The sequence below is a fragment of the Trichomycterus rosablanca genome, chromosome 18 (assembly GCF_030014385.1).
Source record: "Trichomycterus rosablanca isolate fTriRos1 chromosome 18, fTriRos1.hap1, whole genome shotgun sequence".
Taxonomy (NCBI): Eukaryota; Metazoa; Chordata; class Actinopteri; order Siluriformes; family Trichomycteridae; genus Trichomycterus; species Trichomycterus rosablanca.
Genome location: NC_086005.1, coordinates 6000532 through 6025167, shown reverse-complemented (window position 1 = coordinate 6025167; position 24636 = coordinate 6000532). Strand labels below are relative to the sequence as shown.

The 24636-nt window shown below is 40.3% G+C and overlaps 1 protein-coding gene across 4 annotated transcripts in view; it reads right to left on the bottom strand.

Annotated features, from left to right (window-relative positions):
• erbin (erbb2 interacting protein) overlaps window positions 1-24636 on the bottom strand; it is a 70691-nt gene that overhangs the window by 20749 nt on the left and 25306 nt on the right. For all 4 annotated transcript variants that reach the window (XM_063014515.1, XM_063014517.1, XM_063014518.1 and 1 more), the window contains exons 3-13: window positions 18203-18484; window positions 17721-17838; window positions 16563-16641; window positions 14836-14925; window positions 11636-11692; window positions 8338-8401; window positions 7297-7371; window positions 5901-6045; window positions 4032-4104; window positions 979-1108; window positions 328-443 (exon numbers count right to left, since the gene is read on the bottom strand). In XM_063014515.1, coding sequence (XP_062870585.1) covers window positions 328-443; window positions 979-1108; window positions 4032-4104; window positions 5901-6045; window positions 7297-7371; window positions 8338-8401; window positions 11636-11692; window positions 14836-14925; window positions 16563-16641; window positions 17721-17838; window positions 18203-18391 — 1136 coding nt within the window. In that variant the 5' untranslated portion in view covers window positions 18392-18484. The remainder of the gene's footprint in view (window positions 1-327; window positions 444-978; window positions 1109-4031; window positions 4105-5900; window positions 6046-7296; window positions 7372-8337; window positions 8402-11635; window positions 11693-14835; window positions 14926-16562; window positions 16642-17720; window positions 17839-18202; window positions 18485-24636) is intronic.

The window sequence follows — 24636 nt, the reverse complement described above, 5'->3', positions numbered from 1 at the left end:
GGTGGGTGTTGAGTTATGCAGTGTATATACAGTCATTATGAAATGCCCGGAAGCAGATATGAACAAAAAAGTTTTAGTTTCAGTTTCAGTATTCTTTAACTATAATAATCCTGTTCCAAAGCCCAACAAGTCATAACCTGAAGTGCAAGAGTATAGGATGTCAAGGTTTACTGCAGAACGATTCATGCAAAGACAAGTTTTATAAACACATTAAAGACACTACAGGCTGTAGTCTTAGGTTGTGCACTTAATTTCATTAAAGAATAAAACAAAGATGGGAGATTTTTGCAGGAATGTTTATGTATGATGAGTGGACCAGTGGCTTACTTGTTGTCGCTGAGATTGATGACCTTAAGATTCTGCATGTCACCCATCTCTACAGGCAAAGTCTCCATCTTATTGGTGTGCAGGAACAGTACAGTAACATTCTTCAAGCAGCCCATCTGTTACACACACACACACAACACAGTTATTGTGCCAGAGGAAATGGCAATCCCCTTAAAAGCTTCAATCTGGAGGCATTGAGCAAATCATAGAACCAATATGGTGTTGTTTCAAACGCATCAGGAGGAAAGAGGACAGAAAAGCCAACTCAACTCCATGAGTTAAAATGAACAGCAATGGTTCCATATACAAAAAACCTAACAAATAAATACAAATAAAATAAAGGCTTGTGTACATTTTAATAATAGTATATGTGTTAATATGGGAGATATGTGAAGACGTGTGAGTATTTAGCTGCCTTACTACTGAAAACTCTTTAATTTGATAAACAGCAAGGCTCTCTGATTCAGGTATGAGACTGCCAACCTTCCCCTTTGTATTAAAATAAATGATGAATTAGTGATATTTCGTATGTGAACCCTTAAATTTACATGCTGATGAAGTGTTGCTTGCAGTGCATCAATAGTAAGTAAATGCAACTTTGATGTGTGTTAGACAGATGTGTGTATGTAAGTCAGATGCTGCATTTCGAACCTCTGGGGGCAGCTGAGTGAGGAAGTTGTGGTCTGCAGCAAAGGTGCGCAGGTTCACACATTTTCCAATTGCAGCAGGCAAAGTCTCAATCTCATTAAAGCTACAGTCCAGCTCGTCCAGCGCTGTAAGCCTAGAGAGAGCAAAAAAAGGGTTATGGCAAGATACTACAGGTCTTACTAAATCTGGATCCCATATTACCTCTTAATTTGGCTATAAAGTGTGAGTGTTTCCCAACTCAAATTAAAAAACAAAAACAAAAAAAACACTAGACGTAGACAGCAAGCTAAAGGTTTGTCAGCTTTCCCCACCACATATGTTGGCACCCAGAAAAACATACTTTATTGCTTATAATTTTAACCATTCATTTCAAATATTAACAAAAGTACAATGATTGAAAAAAAGTATAAAAATGTGCCACGATTATTGGTACTCCCAAATTATTTATTTATTATTTATTAGGATTTTAACGTCATGCTCTACAAACCTTGGCCGCATTCATGACAGGACATCAATTCACAAGTTCAATGTCAAACACAGTCATGGACAATATCGTATCTCCAGTTCACCTCACTTGCACGTCTTTGGACTGTGAGAGGAAACCGGAAGACACGGGGAGAACATGCAAACTCCACACAGAAAGGACCCGGACCGCCCCACCTGGGGATCAAACCCAGGACCTTCTTGCTGTGAGGCGACAGTGCTACCCAGCGAGCCACCAGCCCTCTTATTGGCACTCCTACAAATTCTTACGAGTGAAATCTAACAGAAGAATCTTTGCATTAATATTTTAAGTATAACGGTGGAATTAGAAGCAATTAGAATGATTGCCTACTGCAGCGCTAGCAAGGCAGAGAAACAGAGAAAATGTGCCATCCTATGACTGCGCCAGTGGAAGTTATTAAGCTCTTCAGTATGACCTGCTCGACTACCAGTGTTTGTTTAAATGGATAGCACAGCAGCATACTTGAATTAATGCACTTTTTAGCAATAAGTATGCCCGAAAGAGCCAAATCCATCAGCTAAATGGGGTCTGCATTGTGACCAAAACAAAAAAAAATCTTTCCACTTAAATGTATTTATTTATATTAGTTTCACACACTTATTTAACAGATTAAACAGAACTTTTTGCACAGAGTGAAAGAAGGCAGAGCCATCAGAATGGCAGATGGAAGTCTGGTTGAGAGGACACAGCAGGACGAACAAATGAAATAAAAGATTAAACGTATTTACAGTAGGCTTAAAACTCCCAGCTGAAATCAAACAGTCCAGTATTCATAATCCCATAAAAACAATCCTTAATCCAAAATAAGCCAGCCTAGCATGATGGCTAACTGACATGATTAAGAATAATTACAGTTGATCTGAGGAATGTTTAGGGGAGAGGGCACTTTCCACTTTCATATATCTCATCCACAAACACAAACTGGATTTTTCCTCTCACGTCTAATCACTTTGAGTCCTTAATAATTGGAGCGTTTCTGTTCCCAGACTGGTTGCAGTGCCAGTGTCTGCTAAGCACCATTTGTGTGTGTCAGAGAGGTGGACTGGCCAACAGATGCAATGTAACACCCACATTTTCTATTTGGACAGACAGAATGCATAATCAGATGCATAATCTGACATGCTGACCTGCTGTGGATTGCAGATGTTCTCAGACAGAACAAAGACGTTAGAACAGAGTGTACTGTGATGAAGTGCAGTGTAGAGTTAAAGGTTGTCCCTCTTTTACCCTTTATGTCAGTGGACTTACTCAACAAGCTTAACAGTGAAGTCCCTCAGGTACACTACATAAATAATGCAAAAACATTATTATTTTTATCCTAAAATACCACTCATAGCACTGTGTTCACAAATAAAATGGCAAGCAAATCTAATACTCGGTAGGACACCTGTTGCTCTCAAAACAACCCGAATTGATTGTGTCATGAATTCCAAAAGTTGCCGTTAAATGATGTTCCAGAAGGGTCTGGTACCTGCTGACTTGATTTCAACGTTTCAACTGCAGGAGATTCAGATCTTAAAGTGAACTGTTTTTGGAATCAGTTCAAAATGATGCTTCCAACCATGGCGCATGGCAGTCATTTTAAAATAGACACATCTGAACCACTTTTATCTCCTCTAATTTCATCAAGAAGGTATTTCCACCCACAGAACTGCCGCTTGCAGAGTGTTTTCGACCCCTTTCAGTGTAAACGTCAGAGAATGATGTGTTTATAAAAAATTTATTTTTAAACCAGTCAGTCTAGCACTAACAACCACGCCAGGTCATGTGTATCAGTCACTTGGATCGCATTCTGATGTCCAAAGTAAACGTTAAAGCCTTTGACACGTATCTGCATGATTACATGCACTGCATGGCTGTTACATGACTGGCGGATTATATTGGATAATTATATGACTGAGCAGGTTTATAGGTGTCAATTTACTACACATCCTATTGACTACCATTACAGCAGCTGAGGACACCGACTCTGCCGCCACTGATTGGGGATATTGTAGGGGGTGGATTGATCACATGTCTCTCTAAATGCGATATTGCAGTCTGAGAGACCTTATCCCTATTGTTTGTAAGACTTATTTTGAAGATTCAGCCTATTTTTGAACTTGGACTGCTTACCGAAGCTGGACCTGTTGCTTTGCCCATTGTTTGGATGAAATTCATACGGTGATTAAACAAGACTGGAATTTGGAAAATCAGTGCATGTACCCTGTACTTGTTTTAAGCTCAATTCATAACAAAATTTCACAATTACTTTCCTCTAACAGAAACACAGTTAAAATCACAGCTGGCCACACAAGCCTAGTTTAACCAGATCATCTGGTAAATTTAAAAAACCCAACGTGGCTTAAGCAGATGGTTTAATCGTACTGACGTGTGGTCAGTTTTAGTTTCCTGCTCCGTCTATATGAGCTATACCTGACTCAGACTGTAAATGAATTGCCGCTCTCTTTATCGAGTTATTGTGAAGAATCTGAATGAACAAGCCTATTGAAACGTAGGCAGTGATTAGTCAAAGCTCCTAAGAGGTCAGCTCGGAACAGCACCCACTCACCCTCCTATCGACTCTGGCAGACACACAAGCTGGTTCTCATCCACCTTCAGAGCCGTCAATTTCTTCAGAGAGCCTGTTGAGAGAAAAAAGAAAGAATCCTTCAGGAAGCAGTTGGCACTGGCAGATATCGACCAGGGCAGCATGTGGGGGTTTGTCTAGAGTTATACCTTCATCCCCTGCAGTCAATACAATAAATTATGCACTGCTGCAATCAATACATGTATGAGATTAAAGAACATTTAAAGAAGTGAAATCCCAAGCCTATCATAAGTCCAGGCAGCTGGGACAAGATAATTTTTTTCCCTAATACTGTATTCTGGAGAACAGGTTACTCAGTAGGGTGCTGATAGATGGATTACTTGTGTTTGTTCTTTCTTTCAATCATCCAGAGAAAAGCTCTGCTAATTATTTTGCGTTGAGTTGAGATTGAGATGTATCATAATAATGCTGAACATAAAAAAGGGAACATACAGTTACACACAAATAAAATTACATGCATTTTGCTCAGCTTTTTTTGCACTATTTGCATGGACTATTTGCATAGGATGTAAGGGGAACTGCTTCCAATTTTTTATAGTTAGCATTCTAAATAAAGAGCATAAAAAGCATTTTCATATAGTCTAGAAGTACTACATGGGAAAACAAGAAGGAGCATTAGTAAAATGTATTGAATGCTTATTTTTGATGGGCAACTTTAAAAAGAAAGTGGGAAGGCCAGCATCTAGGTCATGTTACTGTGCTATATTAATAAGAAGGTTTAAACATCAAACACTTTTTAGTTGTCCCACTTGGAAGCTCAAAATAATACATTAAGATATAAATAGAACTATACAGTAATCCCTCGCTATATCGCGCTTCGACTTTTGCGGCTTCACTCTATCGCAGATTTTATGTGCAAGCATGTCTAAATATAAATCGCGGATTATTCGCTGGTTCGCGGATTTCTGCAGACAAGGGGTGTGTTCGAAAAGCTAGGGAGCTCTCTACATAGACGCATTTCACGTCATCCTGTGCGCTTCCGATAAGGAGGCTGTTCCAAATCCTTCAACATTTCAACTTTATTTTCACTCAAAAACGAGTGAGCATCTGACGCTGCCTTAGTGATCAAGGCAATCCCAGAATTCATTGCGGGTCGGGTGCTCTTCTCTCACAGAAAAATAAACATGGCTGACGGTGCGGACAAACGAATGGAGTTCTTTTCAAACGTAAATAAAATATTACTGATTTTTAACTTGTATAAACTTGTCCCGAGTGTTTTTATTTGCAAGTTCGTGCTTGTCAGGAAATGTAACCGTAATCGGTACATGAAGGGAGATGTTATATTGACATGTTAGCGTGCTGTGCTACCTCAATCCATTGGTTTTAATGACAAGATGCTAAATGCTAAACCCGATGGAATCGGGTTATGAAAATAACCATATAAACACATGGTTTTTACTTCGCGGATTTTCACCTTTCGCAGGGGGTTCTGGAACGCAACCCCCGCGATCGAGGAGGGATTACTGTATTCATTTTCTATCCATAAATAATACAATACCTGATGTAGCAAAATTACTTGATCGGGTTAATGTAGCTATGCCTAGCAATTTTATAGAGCTAGTTTCATTGCTGAAAACTGATCACAAATCACTCATTCCGCAGCCCTAATTGAAAGCTGTTTGCAATTTCTGTTTATGCTTTTTGTATTTATAGTGCGATCATTTACATTATTAACAAATGCTTTTAAACAAAGTGATTTGGAATTACAATGCAACGCAAGCATTTAAGGGCTATGTCCAGGGGTCCAACAGTGAAAACTTGAACCAGTGTGTGTGTGTGTGTGTGTGTGAGAGAGAGAGAGAGAGATTCAAGAGAGAGTGTTTATTGCACCTATAGAGCTGGGTATCTGTGTAAGAGCGTTGTTGGAGAGAAGAAGGTCCTGCAGGTTCTCACAGCCAGAGATCTGCTCATCCACTGTCTCCAGGTTGTTCTTAGATACGTCCAAGTACTTGAGCTGCTTAAGCACCCCCAACATCTGCAACACAGAATCACATATTACTCAGGTGCTTAACAGACGTACAGAAATGCAGAACCGCTGCTCTTAACCAGGAGCACACACTCCATGACCTTGTTTTAATTCTCTCAGAGGACATTTTGCTCCTCCCCTTATTGTGTTCTCCACTCTCAGATCATGCAGTGTAAATCATCCAGTACTAACAGGGAATGTGACCAGTTACAACTCATATCACCAGGGAATAACTATGTGTGTGTTTGTTACATGCTAACCTTATAACTGCTTAATTAATCTCAGCCAGCACAAGCTGCTCTCTCGAGTGGTGTTAAGAAGCTTAATCAAATGTGCTAATACAAGAGGGAAATGAAATTCCACCGACGCAGGAACACATGGCCGGCAGCATTGTGATGGGCACATGCACAGACTAAGCCAGCTTTGTGCAGGACTGGCTGGACACCGGAGGCTGGATGTAACACATGGCTTTTGACAGTCGGCAGATCAGTCAAACAGAGTGTTTAGTGTTTAAAGCTGTGAGCTTTGTGTTTCCAGTACCGTGCTAATCCTAATTCTGCAATTACGGGCAATTTGGCTAAGTGCAAGAAGCAGTGGGATAATACTTTAATTATTACCCATTGAAAACAAGCTGGTAATTGGAAAGAAAAGCCTGTTTAATCGAGATAGAACTAGAACTTTATTTGGAATTAGTGGAATGTGGCTATTTAATCTTTTTGATCATCAAATGCCTTTGAAACATTAAAGTGGTCAGTGAAATTCGCATCTTTGTGTATGGTGTGGGCAGTTATAGCTTAGTGGTTAAGGTACTGGACTAGTGATCAGAAGGTTGCCGGTTCAAGCCCCACCATTGCCAGATTGTTACTGTTGGGTCCTTGAACGAGACCCTTAACCCTTAATTGCTTAGATTGTATACCGTCACAACTGTAAATGTAAATGTAAATAGTGTTACATGAACCCAGCCATTGAGGTTTGGGGGATGGGGGCACATCAGTTTACGGTCCCAGATCAAATATGCTGTGAAATGATCTGCTGGGGCTAGCTAACAGCACCTCTTACATCATTCTCTCTCATTCTCATTCTCATTCTAATCTTAAACAATTTTAATTGCATAATTACTTTACTTTGAGTTTTAATTTAGGTGCAAGAGAGAAAGGGCAAAAGAGGAAAAAGTGTGATAACTGCTGCTGTGTTAAAGTTGCAGGATAATCTGTTAAGGAAGAAGAAGAATGGGGAAGTACTATAAAACTGCTTCCTTACCGGCGGTAAAACTGTCAGCTTGTTCCCATCCATCCACAGCTCCTTGATTCCTGTAAGCTGCTCCAAAACCTCAGGCTAGAGAGAGTGATTACAAAACAACAAATGAAAATGAGAGAAAGAGAGAGAACGAGAAAGAGAGAATTGCAGTAAGCAATATTCCTGCTAAATGTTCCTTTCAACACCAAATTTTGGTGATTCACTATTAAGTTACACACTGTGTTGTGTGTCCAACATAACAAATGGAAGACGGAAAACTGAAGTCGTTTTGTGTCGGTATGTTGTCGGACCACATGTAAAACTCTACACATGTGGTTCTCTGCCTAACATTCTTTTAATAAACATATTTGGATTTCGCATTATGTTCCTGTATAAATATTAAACTCTGCTTACAACCTTAAAATAACCTGAATGATGTGAGGAAAAGCTCTAATACACCAACTGCATTCTTAATAATTATCATTAGAATGTATAGCTAGCCCTTGTAACGAACTGTTTGCTACCAGCTACTGTTAAAAATTTACATTCTGATGCTGAATCGGTTCCTGTACAGCTTACTTTGACATTTTAGCCATTTTCATTAGGTCACACTTTTTTACTGCATAAAGATGTATTGTATGTATGTATATGATGAATGTATATAGGGCGCTATACGCTTGTCAGTTAACGGTTGCCTAATGACAACAGGCAAACAGGCAAAATTTGCATCCCTAGTTATTACTAAGGAGCTAACATGGAGAAGGACTTTAGCTCTTTTTGGATGCTTGCACACAAGACCAGATAGAACTCTGCAACATGTGCAACTGGGTTTCTAATAGTGATTTAGTCACTAATCTAGTTTTATGTGTTTTGTGTGTTTTGTGTGTGTTGTGTGTGTTGTGTGTGTTGTGTGTGTGTGTGTGTGTGTGTGTGTGTGTGTGTGTGTGTGTGTGTGTGTGTGTGTGTGTGTGAGAGAGAGAGAGAGAGAGAGAGAGAGAGAGAGAGAGAGAGAGAGAGAGAGAGAGAGAGAGAGAGAGAGAGATTTCAAGGAAAAAAGACACTTGCCACTTCAGTGAACTCATTGCTTCCCAGGTCCAGTCGTTCCAGCTGCATCAGCTTATGCATGCTTCTGTAAAAAAACACAAATACACAGTGCAGTGTTTACAAGTAACATCACAAATAGAAATGAGAACTTTATTTATAGACTGAACTCTGAGCCCAGTGACAAGCGGTAAAAACCGAGCTGCAAATGTGTGTGACGCTCCGGGTAGAGCAATGGCAAGATAGGGGCCACTGCCTTAATCTATAGGAAACAATGGCACAGCCAGCACAAAGTGGTTTTGCAGCATATCATGTGAATGCAGCCTTAGACAAAGGGGACCACAGGACAAAAATCCATCCTACCAAGTCAATAAAGACATTAATAACTCAACAGTAGAATCCTGTTTGTCTGGCCTCATGCAGTATTGATCTCAACTCCGAGTTCTTAATCCTGATTCATGATTTTTCTTCCTAAAACAGATTCCTAATGTGGGCTTCTGAAAACACAGACACACTTTCATACGGCCATAATCCAGCCACTGTGAGTGACAGACTAATGTAAGATGAATTATTTATAACATAATGCAAGCTTGAGCATTAATCATCTTCAGTGGTCTAGTTTATAATCTTACATACACCATACGGCCAAATGTACATAAAAACCCTTCCTAATTTTGTCCTTTCTGAACGAAATCCTCACACAGCTCATGCTTCTGTAAACACACTAAAAGATATGACAGAAATTAAGCACTACGTTTGGCGGACTCAAACAAACTAACTTGACGTGTTTCTGTAGGGGCTACAGTGTTAACAGGAGAGCATGTTGGATTTAAAAAATAGCTTTAGTAGCTTGCCGTTCATCAGGGCATGAATTCCACTGACACGCCCGTCTGTATCAAATAAACATTGTGTTTATCAGACTGAATATCAGCACTAATCATATTTAGTTACCAGTCTATCCTTACACACAGACACGGAGAACAATGACCCAGAAAAAACCTAAACAAAGACATTCAAAAGATCAATAACAAATGGTGATGTACTTTCTGTTAAGCCTTTTACAGAATTGTTTAACATTGAGCTTTTAATACTAATAATGATTCTTTCACTCCGAGAACTGCTGAACCAGACACATGGAATGGAATGTCATCCATCACCAATTTTCCCAGAGTGGAATTCACACACAATGTGAACAGTCACAGAACGATGAGCTGGGGGTTAAAAGTTATCACACCAACCTAAAGTGTTTTTGTATGGAAAGCTCCTCATGGGCCAATTCACTCTAGTTCACTCCAACTCACTCAACCACACTCCGATTCACTTTCAAGCCATACAAAACCAAACCGATCTTCCAGTAACAGATTTGGAAAAACAAAATGAACAGACTGCTTTCTTCACCTTGAAGTAACAAATGAAATAAAGGTCGTTCCAGCTGCTTCACACAAGTTTTCAGCTTTTTTTGAGCTGAATTTTGAGTTTAGCTAAATTCCAAATGACCTCCTGTGAACCTGCGGTTACTAGTCCAGTACTGCCAATAAAACGGGACTGTTTTATTTCCATTAAAGTTTTCATATTTGGGTTTTTCTAATAAACGGATGTTTAGGTGGTGTATGGTAAATTACGTTGTGATCCAGGGTTTGAATCCCCAGCGGTGTTAGCGACAGGTCGTGTGACGACATACAGACATGATTGGCTATGCCATGGGAGGCACTGGGTGCCTGAGGCCCCATGATGGTTTGGTGTCCTGTCTGGGATGTGTAACTGCACTGTGCCTAGGGATTCCGGGGAAACCAGACCCCAAAATAAAAGCCACTCATGTCATGTCACTACACTCAAAGGGACATCTGTAAAGAGCGACATTTACAGTCGCATAGCAGGTGCTCACGTAGACAAGTCCTGGTCTGCTATAGTCGGGTTTGTGCATGTTGACATGAGACCTTGCCACTTGGTTGCAGGCTAATTTGCGTGATGAGAACCAGCTCCGTCACATCCTGAAGTTGTGGTCTGGCATGAAGTCAAAAGCCAAGTGAGCTTCAATTATACGTTAGAAACAGAAAGCGGCGTGCTACTGTGTGCCAGTCAGCTGATCATGCCACCCACTGACTTAAGTGATGAGGAACTCATAAGCCATGCAATTCGAACAGGATACAAGGAGCTAAACAGCCCCAGGTCTGAGCTCAGGGTACATACAGGGCTAAATAAGAACCACCAGGGGGAAATTCACAAGAGTTTCATGATTATAAAACATGCTCAGTCTGAAGAGCAGTCTGTGGATCTGGTGGAACATGCACAGCTCAGTAAGAGCTTTCCCACTGCAAAGAGCAATACTGTGAGAATCTATCAAGACAATGAAGATTCCAGATGCTGGGAGCTAAGTTGGCACAGTAGTAAATTACACTAGCCCATGCTCGAGAGTTTTAGTCTCAGGTCTGGTATCAGCTGGACAGGCGCCTACATGGACAATGATTGGTTTGTCCGGGGAAGAATCTTAGAGATTCCTCATAACTGCCGCAGTGATGACCTCTGCTGACTAGTCGATGGCACCTGCATACAGATGGGGGATAATAGAGATCAGTGCACGACTCTCAGTGTGCTATGTGGATCTCCATATGATCCCACTTTGTGCCGGTGAAGCGGTGGGCTATTGCACACATGGAGGGGGCATGTGTTACTCACAGCCCTCCTAGGTCATGAGTGGAGGTCAGCAGCAGCAGAAGTAAAATACAATCAGGTAATCGGATATATCCATATTGGGAGAAAAACTGGGTGGGTGGGGACTGAAGTGGAAATTCATTAAAAAAACAAAAAAAGATTCCAGATGCTAAAACATGAAGTGCATTTCAAATTATTTGTCAGTCAACAAAGTTTTTTAGCGATCCATCTTACAGTTCCATCTCATCTTATTTTATGTAGCTGATGATTAAGTAGGATGGCATGGTGGTGCTGCTTTTACAGCTTACTATGCAGTTGTATTACAGCTTGATATCCACTGGTTTATTCTGATCAGAACGAGGAAAACGAAGTTTGAAGCACACACATGTACGTCTGAACGAACCCACTCGAGCGCACACACAGGGTCCTGATACGATGTAACAGTAAACCCAGAACAGGATTATAAAAGCTGGCACAGCAAGTACATGCAGTACATCTTATGTAACGTTTGGAAACATGAGACGGGGTAAAGAGGGGTGAGAGGGGAGACGATAAGAAAGTGAGTCATTCAGAGTTTCTGTCACTGTCAAAATGAAATGAAAAGCAATAGGGGGGCTTCTAGTTTGATTTATTTTTTATTATAGCACGTTAGCAGCAGTGCTCAACTTACTTGGGCAGCATCTTTATCTGGTTCTCCCGGAGCTCCAGGATCTGCAGTTTGGTTAGCCTGCCAAAAACAAACCAAAAAAATTGTAAAATAAACAAAACTGTAGGCTTGGAAATAACATTAATAATGTACTCTTAGTGTGTTCTTATTTAAAGGGAATGTTATGATCTGTTTGTACATTGCTGTGAAAAAGTATTTGCCCCCTTCTCAGTTTCTTCTATTTTTGCTAATTTGTCCCATTTGAATGTTTCAAATCTTTTAAATAATATTATCATGGTGATGAGACAGGTGTTGTAAAAAAAACTCTATCTTAAATAAATTGAAGGATTATATAAAAGCTGGATTTTGTGTTTACTTGTGTTGGTTTTGCCTTGTATTAAAGTTAGTTGGAAGATCTAAAACAGTCAAATGTAACAAATTCGTAACAATAGAAGAAATTGGAAGAATAGAAGAAGGGGCACATACATTCACATCACTAAATGTCCCTTTGTTTTTTAAGATGAATTGATAACATTTCCTATTTCAGCATTTACACTGCATATTAGAGAAACTGGTTTATATTCTCTCTTGGTCGGGTTGCCATGGCTCGGCACAGTCGCTTTGTGAGCTGAATCATTTGTTACAGTCCTTATCTTAATCTGTTGGTCAGGCCTGAAAAATATCATCAGTCTTACTGAGAAGTCATGAGTACATTCCAGCACGGTTACACAGTGTCTCAATTCAGTATCCAAATGTTTCCTGATTTACACAAACAAGTACTATGTGTGAACACTACAGGAACATTAGCTCACCGAGTACTCGATTAAAGTACACCTAATCTGGTACATACAGCTGCGTTTAAATATTACTGATTGCAAGGGTAAATGATTGATTTTATAAACTACACTTAACATGCGGCTAGACTGTGTGGGTTATTAAAAGTGACTTCATAAAACCCCAAATGAACAGATATTATCTGGGTGGTGGATGCTTCTCAGTAGTGCAGTGACACTAACATGGTAAAAACATGATGTGTTGTACTCATATGTGCTACTGGGATTTTTAGGAGAGAATAGTCCTCCAACCAAAATTTTAAAAAAAGCCAAAAGCATCCTGTGATCAGAAAGTGACCACTGATACAAGACTGGAGAAAGATTAACACCCATTAAGCATAAATAAAATAGCTCTAGTTTCTAACTTTACACCTACAACCTGTGCTAACAGGAAATGTGTTCTTTACAGTCCTTTGTATTTCTGTAGTTTCACCCACACAGCAGTTTGCTGTGCGCGATTCCCAGTTCGACCTTCTGTCCATCAGACACAATCAGTTATGTCTGTAGAGCACCTGAATGGTTCAGTGGGTCTCAGTGGTGGTAAATAAGCGTGTTAAGACTTCTCATTTTAATAAGCATGTCCAAAAGCTGGATCAATTCAGATCAAACAGTAAGCAGTGCATACAACATAAAAAAGTAAACATTCACACACTCTCTAATCATCACCACTTTATCCTGGTGCTGAGTGTCAGTATCCGGGTCCCATCTTTTTTGAATGGTGCTGATCGTTTGGTGAAACAAAGACATACGTGGTGCTGACGCAGAGTGAGAGTGGATGTCTAATCTTACTATCAGTGTTTATGTTCTCCAGATGAGTGAGGTTTCTATAAACAGACGGGGTTTCTGGTGAACTGTATGGCTCATTTTTCTGGCCTTGTGATAAAACGTTGATGATCGGATGCATTTTAAACATTGACTAACAATCACATTAGCTTAACAAAAAACTAATTCTATTATGAACTTATTACTTAGAATTTTAAATCAGTAAAATCATTCTGTTATACATAAAAATTATACCACCTAGTAACAGCAGACAGATTAAATAGTTTATTAAAGTAGTGCACTTCTCAAGAGATCATCACTGCTGACTCACTATGTTACATATTTTTCCTAGACTTAGGGTCTGTCTGAAAACCTAGTGAGCTGCCTTGCTGCCCACTGCCTACCTAGAGAGAGGATTCTAATAAGACATGGAACTTATACGGCAGAATATTTAAACACACTACTCAGACAGCAATTACATCAGTGACTGTCCCCAGCTTACTGAGCTAACACAGTTAGCCTTAGGCCATTCAAAACAATGGGGCGACACAACCCAATAGCACCTAATCAGCTAACATATCCCCTTCTCCCCATTGGATGCTACCTCATTATTTTGTCAGATTATCACTTAGAATAAGGCGTCTCAGTAAGCAGCATTTCAAGGTATCTAAGAATGTAGACATGCCTTTTTCTCTGGTACGTGTAGGATGACATAAAATGTGGAGAGCTCACTAGGTTTTCAGACAGACCCATATATCTGATGTCTGTCTGTGTTGTCTAGTATGTCTACCTGTTGTCCTATGGGCACTTGCCTTTATGTTTGCACATCAAAGCCTACAGAAATGCAATCTCGTTCAGCTCTGCTCTACTTGTTGTATGACAAATGACAAAGTTCACTTTGACTATGAAATGGACCTTTGCAGGTGTATAATATCCCCACAGAAGTCTCAGGTTACATTTTAGATTAATATATCATAATATACATACTGTACATTATATACAGCAAATAAAAAAGGCTTGAGGTGAGCTAACATTTGGATTAGCATAATATAAGCTTAACAATCACAGGTAAAAGTTAAGTGGATGCATTTTCTAGCCTCTTTTTATTAGCAGTATGTGATCATTATCATCATCATCGTGAACAACTGTGAACTTATGTAGATAAAATTAGCCCACAGTTAAAAATCTAAGAGCCATTTCTGATAGCTTAGCTTTTTATCGGTAGCTTAAATTTGACATAGCAGCCTTTATTAGGTGTTGTGATCATCTAATGATGTCCGTCAGCTATGATTGGCTCAAAATAACTCTTTGATCATAAGTCACTCATTGATTAATGCAGAAATACATAGCTGTGCGGATCTGAAGAAGAGATCCCTCCATAGACGTTTCTAGAAAATAAAAGGATCTAGATGCACACTGGTTGAAAGGCTGGAGTAGGCAGGGCCATTTTTGTTAACTGTTGTGTTTTTGATTGGCAGGTTGGCCAGTAAGGAAGCCAGCCAGCTTCCGACACAGACAAATTTGTGTACACAGAGGCCCCTCGGAAGCTCCTGAGAAGCTCTGGATCATCTTACTGATTGACTGATTTAACTGTTAATGAATTAAGAGTGTTAAGTGTAAGTTCCTGACCTGCCGAAGCTCGCAGGCAGAAACTCCAGGAAGGCGTCATTCAGGTAAAGCTGGGTTAGACTAAGGAGCTGCGTAAAACCTTCTGGGAGCCTGAAAAACAAAACACATGTACAGCAATCAAACAGAATCCAGTCCATCTGAGCCAGAATACAAACAGTGTTTCTACTGGAAACATTGGACGCAAGGCAGGAATGTCAGTACATCACAGGGTTTCGGCCATTCCCAACCCCCCCTCAGACAAAGCCAATCGTGTACGGGTAGACGTCCAGCTGGCCGATAAATAGTGGTGGGCTAATGCAATAGACCGCAAATTATGCTGTTAAAACCTCTTGTATGTATCAAAAAATATTTTTCTCTGTTTACTGGATCTTCCTAAATAACATTTACACAGTTTCCTCATATGCAGATTTAAACAAGCAGACAAACTCCACACCGACACTAAACAGCTTTACAGGTTGTGATCTTATTGAATAATAGTTTTAAATAATATATGATCTAATTATTTAAATAATATAAAAGGATTTTAAAGTTTTTCTCTTCTGGTTAGGTTTGTACCCAGTTGTAGAGCATGCATACTGAGGGTGGGTGAGGGGCGAGTCTCAAATCAGTGAGACAGAAACAGCTCTGTAGCACCGCTCTCAATTCAAATCAATTGTCACCTATAACCAGTGAATTTAAATGACACTTCACGGACGACATAAACCAAACAAGGACTTCTTTGTGAGTTAACCAGTTAATCATTAATATCCTTGCAATAAAGAAGCTGTATTAGCAGCAGTGATAAAGTACAAGTGGAGTAACCGTGCATTTACGCTGGCAGTAAAGCAACACAACAAAGCAGCCAGAAGTCGTTTATTTTCAATAACAATGAGCATTTAATATAACTGTCTTACTGCCACTGTATAAACAAAAGTGTATGGGGTGCAACTTCAAAGCAGACAAAAAGTCTGCATGAAAAGTTCACAAAGATTGCATTACAACGAAATATTGCGTGCGTTCTGCTCACTGCAATGATGGGTGCATGTTTGCACTTACAGCAAGGCCACCCCCCTTCCCACTTTCCAAACATAGCCAATTATGTCTGTATGTACACACCGACCGGCTCATAGCACTACTGGGGAGCTAGAAAATGATTCTGACACGTATCATGTGAATGCAGCCTAACAAACACTTTTTCTTAGTGATGAAACTTTGAGACTAATCAGTTCAATAATTCCTCCTCAAAACACTAGATCTGGGCACTTGCGTGGTGCAGAGGTAAAACACACCAGCCCACCAACTGCTGAGATCTCGAGCCCAGCCCTCCGGGAGCCTACACAGACTCATGATTGGCTGGATTGGGGAGGGACAATGGCTGAAACTTGTGCAAGTGCGACCACTGATGACCAGGATCATGGATCACAAATGGCATGAATACTGGCACGGCCCCTTGACAGGTTAAAAGAACTGATTAGCAGCATGCTTGTTACAGGGGGTGTGTGACAGCATCGACCCCCCTCGATCGGGGGTGGCAACAGTGAAGAGAGAGATCTGCTACAATTAAACAATTATGGTGCTAAAGTAGAAAAAGTGCTTGATCCTAAAAAGGTTTAGTTTGAGTACAATATGGGTCTTAACACCGGCTCTGTGGGATGTGTACACAATCATAAACAGATATCGTCCAAACAGATTATTGTCTGGGAAGAAATAGTGAAAGTGTGTTGATCTGAGGTGTGGAAGAAACTTACTTAGAAATAGGATTCACACTTGCTTCAACAATGGCCAGGACTTTACAGTTCTTAATGTTTTCTGGAAACTCCTGTATACCTGAAATGCACAAAAACAACACAATGCTGTTAATATTGTTTCTAAAAGGCTGTAAGGTCAAAATTTCAGCAAGTTTTAAAAAGTTAAAGGTGCATCAGCAATACTCTGCACATTTCCTCTTTCATAGACCGCAGGTTATTTTGCACTAAATTTAAATGTATGGTAACATCCTCCTAACACACAAAATACCCCTGCAGCAAGTCACCACAGTTGTGATATATGCAAAATCATACACAATCTGCCCTGTAAGGAAAACTTAGTAATAGGCTAAACTCCATCTGCTTTTCACTGCTGAGTGTTTTGCTAGTTAAAGATACAAATGGGCGGTGAGGTGTGTGTGTGTGTGTGTGTGTTGGGGGGTGGGGGTACAGACAGAGACACAGATAGATAGACGCACTGATTTTTTATCATCACTGTGGTTTGCTTGAAACAGTCCAGTGACGTTCCAGCCATTGCACCCCGTGCACCCACAAACACCTTCCAAGAAAACAGCAGCTGATTACCGGAGAAAAGACACATGCGGTGCGCATACGCTTGTGAGAAAGAGAACGGGAGGCTTTCTACAGCTATACATCACTAGATCAGAGGGGAGGCCTCTAATGCAGCTTCTTCACCTCCCAGTTCATTCCATCAAACTCCCAGAGCGTCTGGAACATACTTAACATGCTAAAACAGGGTCTGTATCTGAAATTTATGGATAAACCTGAATAAACTGGCGGAGATAGGAGCAAGCGCAGATGCTTTCAGACGGTTATAGTGCATGAACCAATCATGCCATGAACGTCCTACCATGCTTTACGGAATGTATAAATATGTGTTCAGTGTTTTGACAGACAAATGTAATTTGTAAGTTATGTAATTCGTGCATAGGTGTATGTGTAGTGATCATTGCACGTGGCACATTTCGATACGGATTCTGTACCAGGCTATTGGATAGATAAAAAACCCCTAACACCTAACATTTCAATGCTTAACCCCTCATATATTTTTTTTTTTTAGCAAAAAAGGACTGGTGTCCTGGTTGATAAATGAGGAGTGTGATTAAAAACACGGGTGAGAAGCAGAACGGTTTTACTTACTGTTTTTGCTGACATCGAGCTCCCTGAGATTGACGAGATTAGCGATGGCCGGAGGCAGGACGGCGAGGTCATTGTCCGGTAGACTCAGTCGATGCAGTAATTGGCAGTTGAACAGTTGCTGTGGAAAGGAAATGATGGAGGAGATCAAAGAAAAGAAAGAAAGTTAGCTGCTGACTAGTTAACTGCTCATACAAACTTTAAAGGTTCAGAAATAAAATGATGCTGTGAAAGACTAACAATAAATCAGCTCAGGGACAACACCACTCCAGTGTGCTCACCAAGTTTCAGGTTATAAGCTATATGGTCAAAAATATGGGAACACCTGACCATGGGCTATTAGATATGCCAAGCTAACATTATGGGTATTAAGCTCCACCCTCCTGTGACCATTCAGTCAAAAGAGCATCTGTAAATATCATGGAACAGAAAGCGAGGTAAACAGCCGGCTGCCAGTGTAAAGGCAGCTGGAGTTGCAAGCATACTTTAGGAAGCTCCTCGATCTGGTTGGCATCAAGATAAAGCTCCTCCAGAGTCTTCTCAAAGCTGAAGATCTCCTTGGGCACCTGTTCCAGGCTGCAGTGACTGTAGTCGAGAAAGGTGACTGTCTCTTCTTCACCCCGCAGACATCGGCACGGCACCAACCGCACAAACAAACTCCGCTTAGAGCTCATCCTCACACGTGGACACACATACACACACACACACACACACACACACACACACACACACACACACACACACACACACCACCGGCTCCTCAGACACTATAAGAAACAGGGAGAGAAAAAAAGAGAGAGTGAGTCAGTGACTACATCCAGACTGGTCATTTTTATTTACATTTGAGCCATCCTAGTCAGAAACTTGGGCAAGATCTACAATAATCAATCATGCAGGGTAGCCTAATCATAATTGCCTTTCTGGATGACAGTCAACAAATGTGACTTAAATTGGTGTTATAGGTTTAAGTAAACCTGTAACAAGTACACAAAAGCATTTACACGAAATAATATGCTTCTAACTTGATTAAGATTTAGGAAATATCATTCCCTGATCCAGCATGGTTGTGCCCCAGACATGGTTTGATAAGTTTGGTGTGGGGAAGCTCCAGTGGCCTGCACACAGCCCAGACCTCACAGACATTAAAAACCTTTGAGATGAATGAGACCATCAACTGCAAACCAAGCCTCAGCATCCATCAGTGCCTGACCTATCTTTTGACTGAATGTCTGACAGATGAACAGAGGAAGCTACATTAGATGGTAATTAGATAGAGAATTAATGTCTTGTGCCAAGTGTTTCCTGGTGGAACTGGACCAACCACGACCCTGACCAGGACAAAGCAGCTGATGAAGATAAAATAAAATGAGACAAAACTGTTTTTTGTTGGGATTAGGAACTGCAGTGGTTTTGCTGAATAAGAATGTAAACTGGCACATGCGCACTGAGGGTGGGTGACTCTAAAACCAGCAGTCTAAACCTTTGCTTTAGCTTCACTCTCAGTTCAAATCAAGCTTCAGCTGTTAGAAATGTGTGTAAATTCTATAAATGCACCACTTGTTCATTAAGGTTGGCAGGGATCACATCAATCTACATTCAGATGACTGTTAAGATCAACATCCTGACTAACGTGACTCGAAGCTGAAGATAATCACCTCATATCTGTTTACCTGGCTCTGAAAAGTGCTGGCTGAAGCATTTATGTGCCTACATTGTATGTGACATTATAGCGCAGCACACACCCATGTCCACACAGATACACACTGCTTGTCAACTCTGAGTAAACAATGCACACCGCTTTGCACAGGAAAGCTAAATACAAAAGCCTGTAAGAGCTGCACATCACTCTGCCACGTAATTTCCAATGTCGATGGGTTTAATCATTAAGCACAAGGTGACGTAAACAGCACATTCCATTCTCCTGCTAGGACAAACAACCTGAGGTGGGACTCGCAACAAAGGTCATTAACAGGTAGTGAACACGTCACTGTAAAAAAAAAAATCTATAGTATAATTCAGAAAGCAAGCAGGCGTCGCTCCAAATCACAAGTTCGGGTGTTTTAGCTACACCCATTCATAACAGGTTTGTACACACATACTTTTGAATGTAGTGTGCATCAAAAGGCAAAGACACAACTCTTTAAACTGGGTAGTTTGCCTATTCCAACAGACAACCATTAAATCTTTATACACAATGGTATGGCCGGGTGGCTCGGTGGGTAGCACTGTCACCTCACAGCAAGAGGGTCCTGGGTTAGATTCCTAGGTGGAGCTGTCTGAGCTCTTTCTGTGTGGAGTTTGCATGTTCTCCCCGTGTCTGTGTGTGTTTCCTCCAGAAGCTCCAGCTTCCTCCCACAGTCCAAAGGTGAACTAGAGTTACAAAATTGCCTGTGACGGTGTTTGACATTAAACTTGAACTGATGAATCATGTGCAACTACCTGTCCTATCATAAACAGAACCAAAGTGTAAAACGTTACCTTAAAAGCGCAGTAAACAAACAATGTAACGAAGCGTGTTACTATTCTTAAATCCCAATCTTCAAGGAAGTACAATGTGTAGTCAGTCGAATGTCCTGTATGATTTGCCTGAAACGAATCCCAGATCTTACAGAATAAGAAGACACGTGGAATCACAGTTATATGATATACAGCTGAGTCCATGTGAATAATGGCTTCCGAAATGACTGTGCAGCATTATTTGCGAGAGGTGCGAGAGAAGGCGGCTAGTTCCTCTTCAAATCAATCCAGTTCTCACTCATTATTATACCAGAACACATTGAGCCAGAGCTCGGCTGGGAAACTACTGGGCTGTGAGCAGAAGCCCGGTTGTGAATCCAGTGTTTATTTGCATCGGCTTCCTCACACAAAAGGCAACACGTAAGAGAAGAAAGAAAGAAAAGAAGGGAATTGACCTGACTGTTTTATGTAATCTTTTCCGGTGACTCAGTGAGAAATGTGAGTAGAAAAAATCTGAATGAGTTGTTTTCCCCTCCTACACATTAACAGAAAGGACTGTACATGCAAAAATACCAACAATGAGGTAATAAATAGCAGCTAACAAACCACTAACAAAGCTTCATAGATGTTCTTTTAATGCCCTGCTGCTGTACTTCCTTTATTAGTAGATATGAATTACTATCCTCTAGGCCACCCAGGATGGATAGGTCCTGTTGAGTCTGGTTCCTCACAAGGTTTCTTGCTTTTGAATATTTAGGGAGATTTTTTGCCACCGTTGCTCTCAGATCGTTCATCAGGGTTTATTGGTTCTGGATTCTGTACAGCTATTTTGAGACAATGTCCACAGTAAAAAAAAAACGCTATGCAAATACATCTGACTTGACAAATGAGGCAATGTTTTCATTTCATTTCCTTATCAGAATTGCGAATGGATCCAGGTCTATTTGGAATCACTGGGCTCATTATAACATCCTGGACAGGGCGCCGATGTTCGCTATCAACCTTGTTTAAAATCTACGGTCTGAATCCTGAATTGATTCTGCTCACAGTGTTTATGTTCATCTTACTGTTCTACATTACAGCCACATTCACTGTTAAGCAACAGTTAAGCAATAAAACGTGTGTGGATATAAAACTCACTGATGTATTAGACATTAACGGGACTCGAGATGCTTATCGGTTAATAGTTATCCGTTGACTAATGATAAAAGTTTCAGCATTTTTTGCAGACTCTTTTATCCAAAGTGACTTTCAGTTGTGGAAGTATACGATCTAAGCAATTCAGGGTCAAGGGCCCAACAGTAGCAACCTGGCAGTGGTGGGGCTTGAATTGCCAACCTTTTGATTACTTGCCCAGTACTCTAACCACTAAGCTACAACTGCCCATAAAAAAGTTTAAAAACTTGCATCCGTAATTTAAACAGCATCAGGTGAACTACAATCGAGTTTTAGACACATCTTTAAATCAAACAGGCTGCACCTGACCACCACAGCAAAGCAGCAAAGAGTCTGAATACATTTGTGAATAAAAGATTTCAGTTTTTAATTTTATTTCTACAAAACTAGTTAATTAAGTGTAGACTTGTGCAGGTATTTCTAAAGTAATAAGAGCAACAGAACAAGAAAGGATCCAGGAAAAAGTCCAGGATCCAGGTCTGAATGCTTTCTGTATCCAGTGGACTGACAGACAGACAGATAAGAGCAGGTACAGAGCCTAGAACTACTACATACGTCTCTGAGAATATGCTGCAAATATGCCTGCAATATTTTAGGTTCTTTATGATGAAGAGAAACATCAGCATGGTTTCTCTCCAGCAGGTGCAGCGGCAAGTGCCAATTTCTTCGAATCATTTTATGCAGAAAACAATGGCACAAAACATCTAACATTCACAAAAAAAGGATTATTGCAGGATATAACATCATGTCATGCTGCACTTGTGTTTCAGGTTATGCACATCTTTGCACTAGACCACACTTCCTCAGTCACACACACACAGATCAGACCTTTTCCTGTCACCTCGAACAGACACCTGATCAGACGTCACGGTTTGAAGATTTCCGTACAAACGATGAAAGCAACCACAGAGTGAAGACCTGATGTGTATCACTTCTGCATCTCTGCACCACAGACAGATTTTTGTCTGTCTGTAACTAACACAGTGATACATTCGACAGCGTTTCTCAAAATTTTTTATTAACCAGGTTGCAACAGTTTCCAAACGCTTACAAGCTGATTTCAAACAGATGAAATTCAGTGTAGAAGCGGATTGGAATCAGATACAGAGCTTTAAGTGCGGTCAGGTCAATTCTGACTGCTGACAAACCATATCAATAATGTTTTTACAAAAGATCCTGTCTACTGTTTGGGTCTCTTGGCTTCTTAATGGCTCGTTCATTGTTCCTCTAATTGTATCCGTCCATCTTTTTAAATGAATTGGTTCTTCTTACAATGTGTCCAAAATAAAACAGCATAGTTTGGATTGAGGATTCATTTTTGTGTTAGGGTGTATGAAAATTAAAAGTTCTGATCTTAGGCATGTATATTTTTCAGCTAAGCATGAATGAACTGGTTCTGCTAGACAAGAGACTTTTATCTACAAGTTTATCTACAAGTTACAACTTTCAGTCTCATCTTAAGCAGAACAAAAGCAGAAACTTTGCTCAAGGCTTAAAATACGTAGGCAACACAAAATCTTTTCCTAGGTTTACTTTGTTCAGCTGTCTATTACAGAAAGAACGTTTCCATAATAACAAATATAAATCACAAAGGCTTACATTTATATAGACTTATCATAAAGTTAACAAAAAACACACAAAAAAGCAGCTCAGTGACACTGTTAAGCATTTCATTATGAGCTGATGGACATTGTTTTGCTATTTAATTTTTTTCTTCCCTTTCCATCTTCACCACTGACCATCTACCAACTGCCCCCTGGTTTGAGGGGCAACTAAGAATCTCTTACATAAAGATCAGAGAAGATCCAGGCTTTTCTTATGAGCTCCTCTCTGACGTTTTCTCTCAAGGTTTTTTCCTTTGAGAAACATATTGCAGTCTTCACAGACGTCAAGTGCTCACTGTGCTGCAGGTTTAAGACCAGTGTGTTTGAAAACCTCTTGTAACACACACACACACACACACACACACACACACACACACACACACACACACACACACACACACACACACACACACACACACACAGAGTTAGTGGGAGCTGTGCGCTCTGTGTGGGAGAATTCTTCCCTCTCCGTGTCCAGATACATTTTCCATCAGAAGGCCCATGAGCCATTGGGTTACTGCTATTGCCATAGTAACAGCAGGCCTGGCATTAGGAAAGTAATCAGTGTTAAAATCCTTCCTGAGAACAAGTACATGGTTCACAAAGCTGCCAACACAGCCGGGAAGACGCATCTTTACCTCTTGGTAACTAGAATGGAAAACTCAGTGGTGACAAAGTGTGAAGAAACACTGATAAAAAAAAAGATCCGACCCAGGTAACAAGCTCATGTTTTGCTTAGTACATTTTATAGCAATGATTTGGCTCTGTTTATGCGGTCACAATAAATGATTCAGTTTTTTTATTTTTATTGCCACAGCAGATCATTCTGATCCTTATACTTGGTTTGGAACATTTTTACATCACATGCCCTTCTTGGCACAACCCTCCTTATTTGTATCCGGCACTGAGAGCACACCTACAGATGCACATCGTAATGGCTGTGGGGTTCATCCAATTGGTGAACATAGCCAATCATGTCGGTGTAGTCACCGATTCTGCTGAAAGCACCAGAGATTTAAACCCTGGATCTCAAAAACAGTGGGCTAATGTGTTTTACTACTGCGCCCCAAAAAAACTAAAGTAATATTAATCACACTAAGAAAACTGTACAATCAACACATTTATTAAAACTCCCTTGTTTGGGCTTTTATGGAATAAAAGAACCAAACCAGATGAGTAAAAGGAAGTTAAAACCGGAATTCTGAGAATGCTAAACTTTTATAAACAGCCACACATTTTGCTCTGTAAGGAGAAGGAAGCAGAAAATACAGTCCTGAAATGTGGTGCACTGAACTGGACACATTACATTAGCATTCCTGCTGAGGAGGATCAAGAGAGTATGAAGGCTCTCCGGGGATGTTGGGCTGCTTGGTTATTGGTTCACCCATTTCTTACACTAGTGGATCGGTGCAAAAATCAATTACAGACCAGCCACTGTGTGTGGTTACGCAAATCAACTAAGATTTTGCATTTTTTTTTAAATGATTTAGTCACTGTTCTTGCATTTATGCAGAGAAATAGATGGACTACAGTCAGTAATTGTAGAACTACAAAGTGCTTCTATATAGTATATATATTATATATGAATACAATATACATGTACAATATATGTGATATTTTACATATTATGTATACATATATGCTATTGTACCTTGTAATGCACTTACATTGGTGGTGGGGTG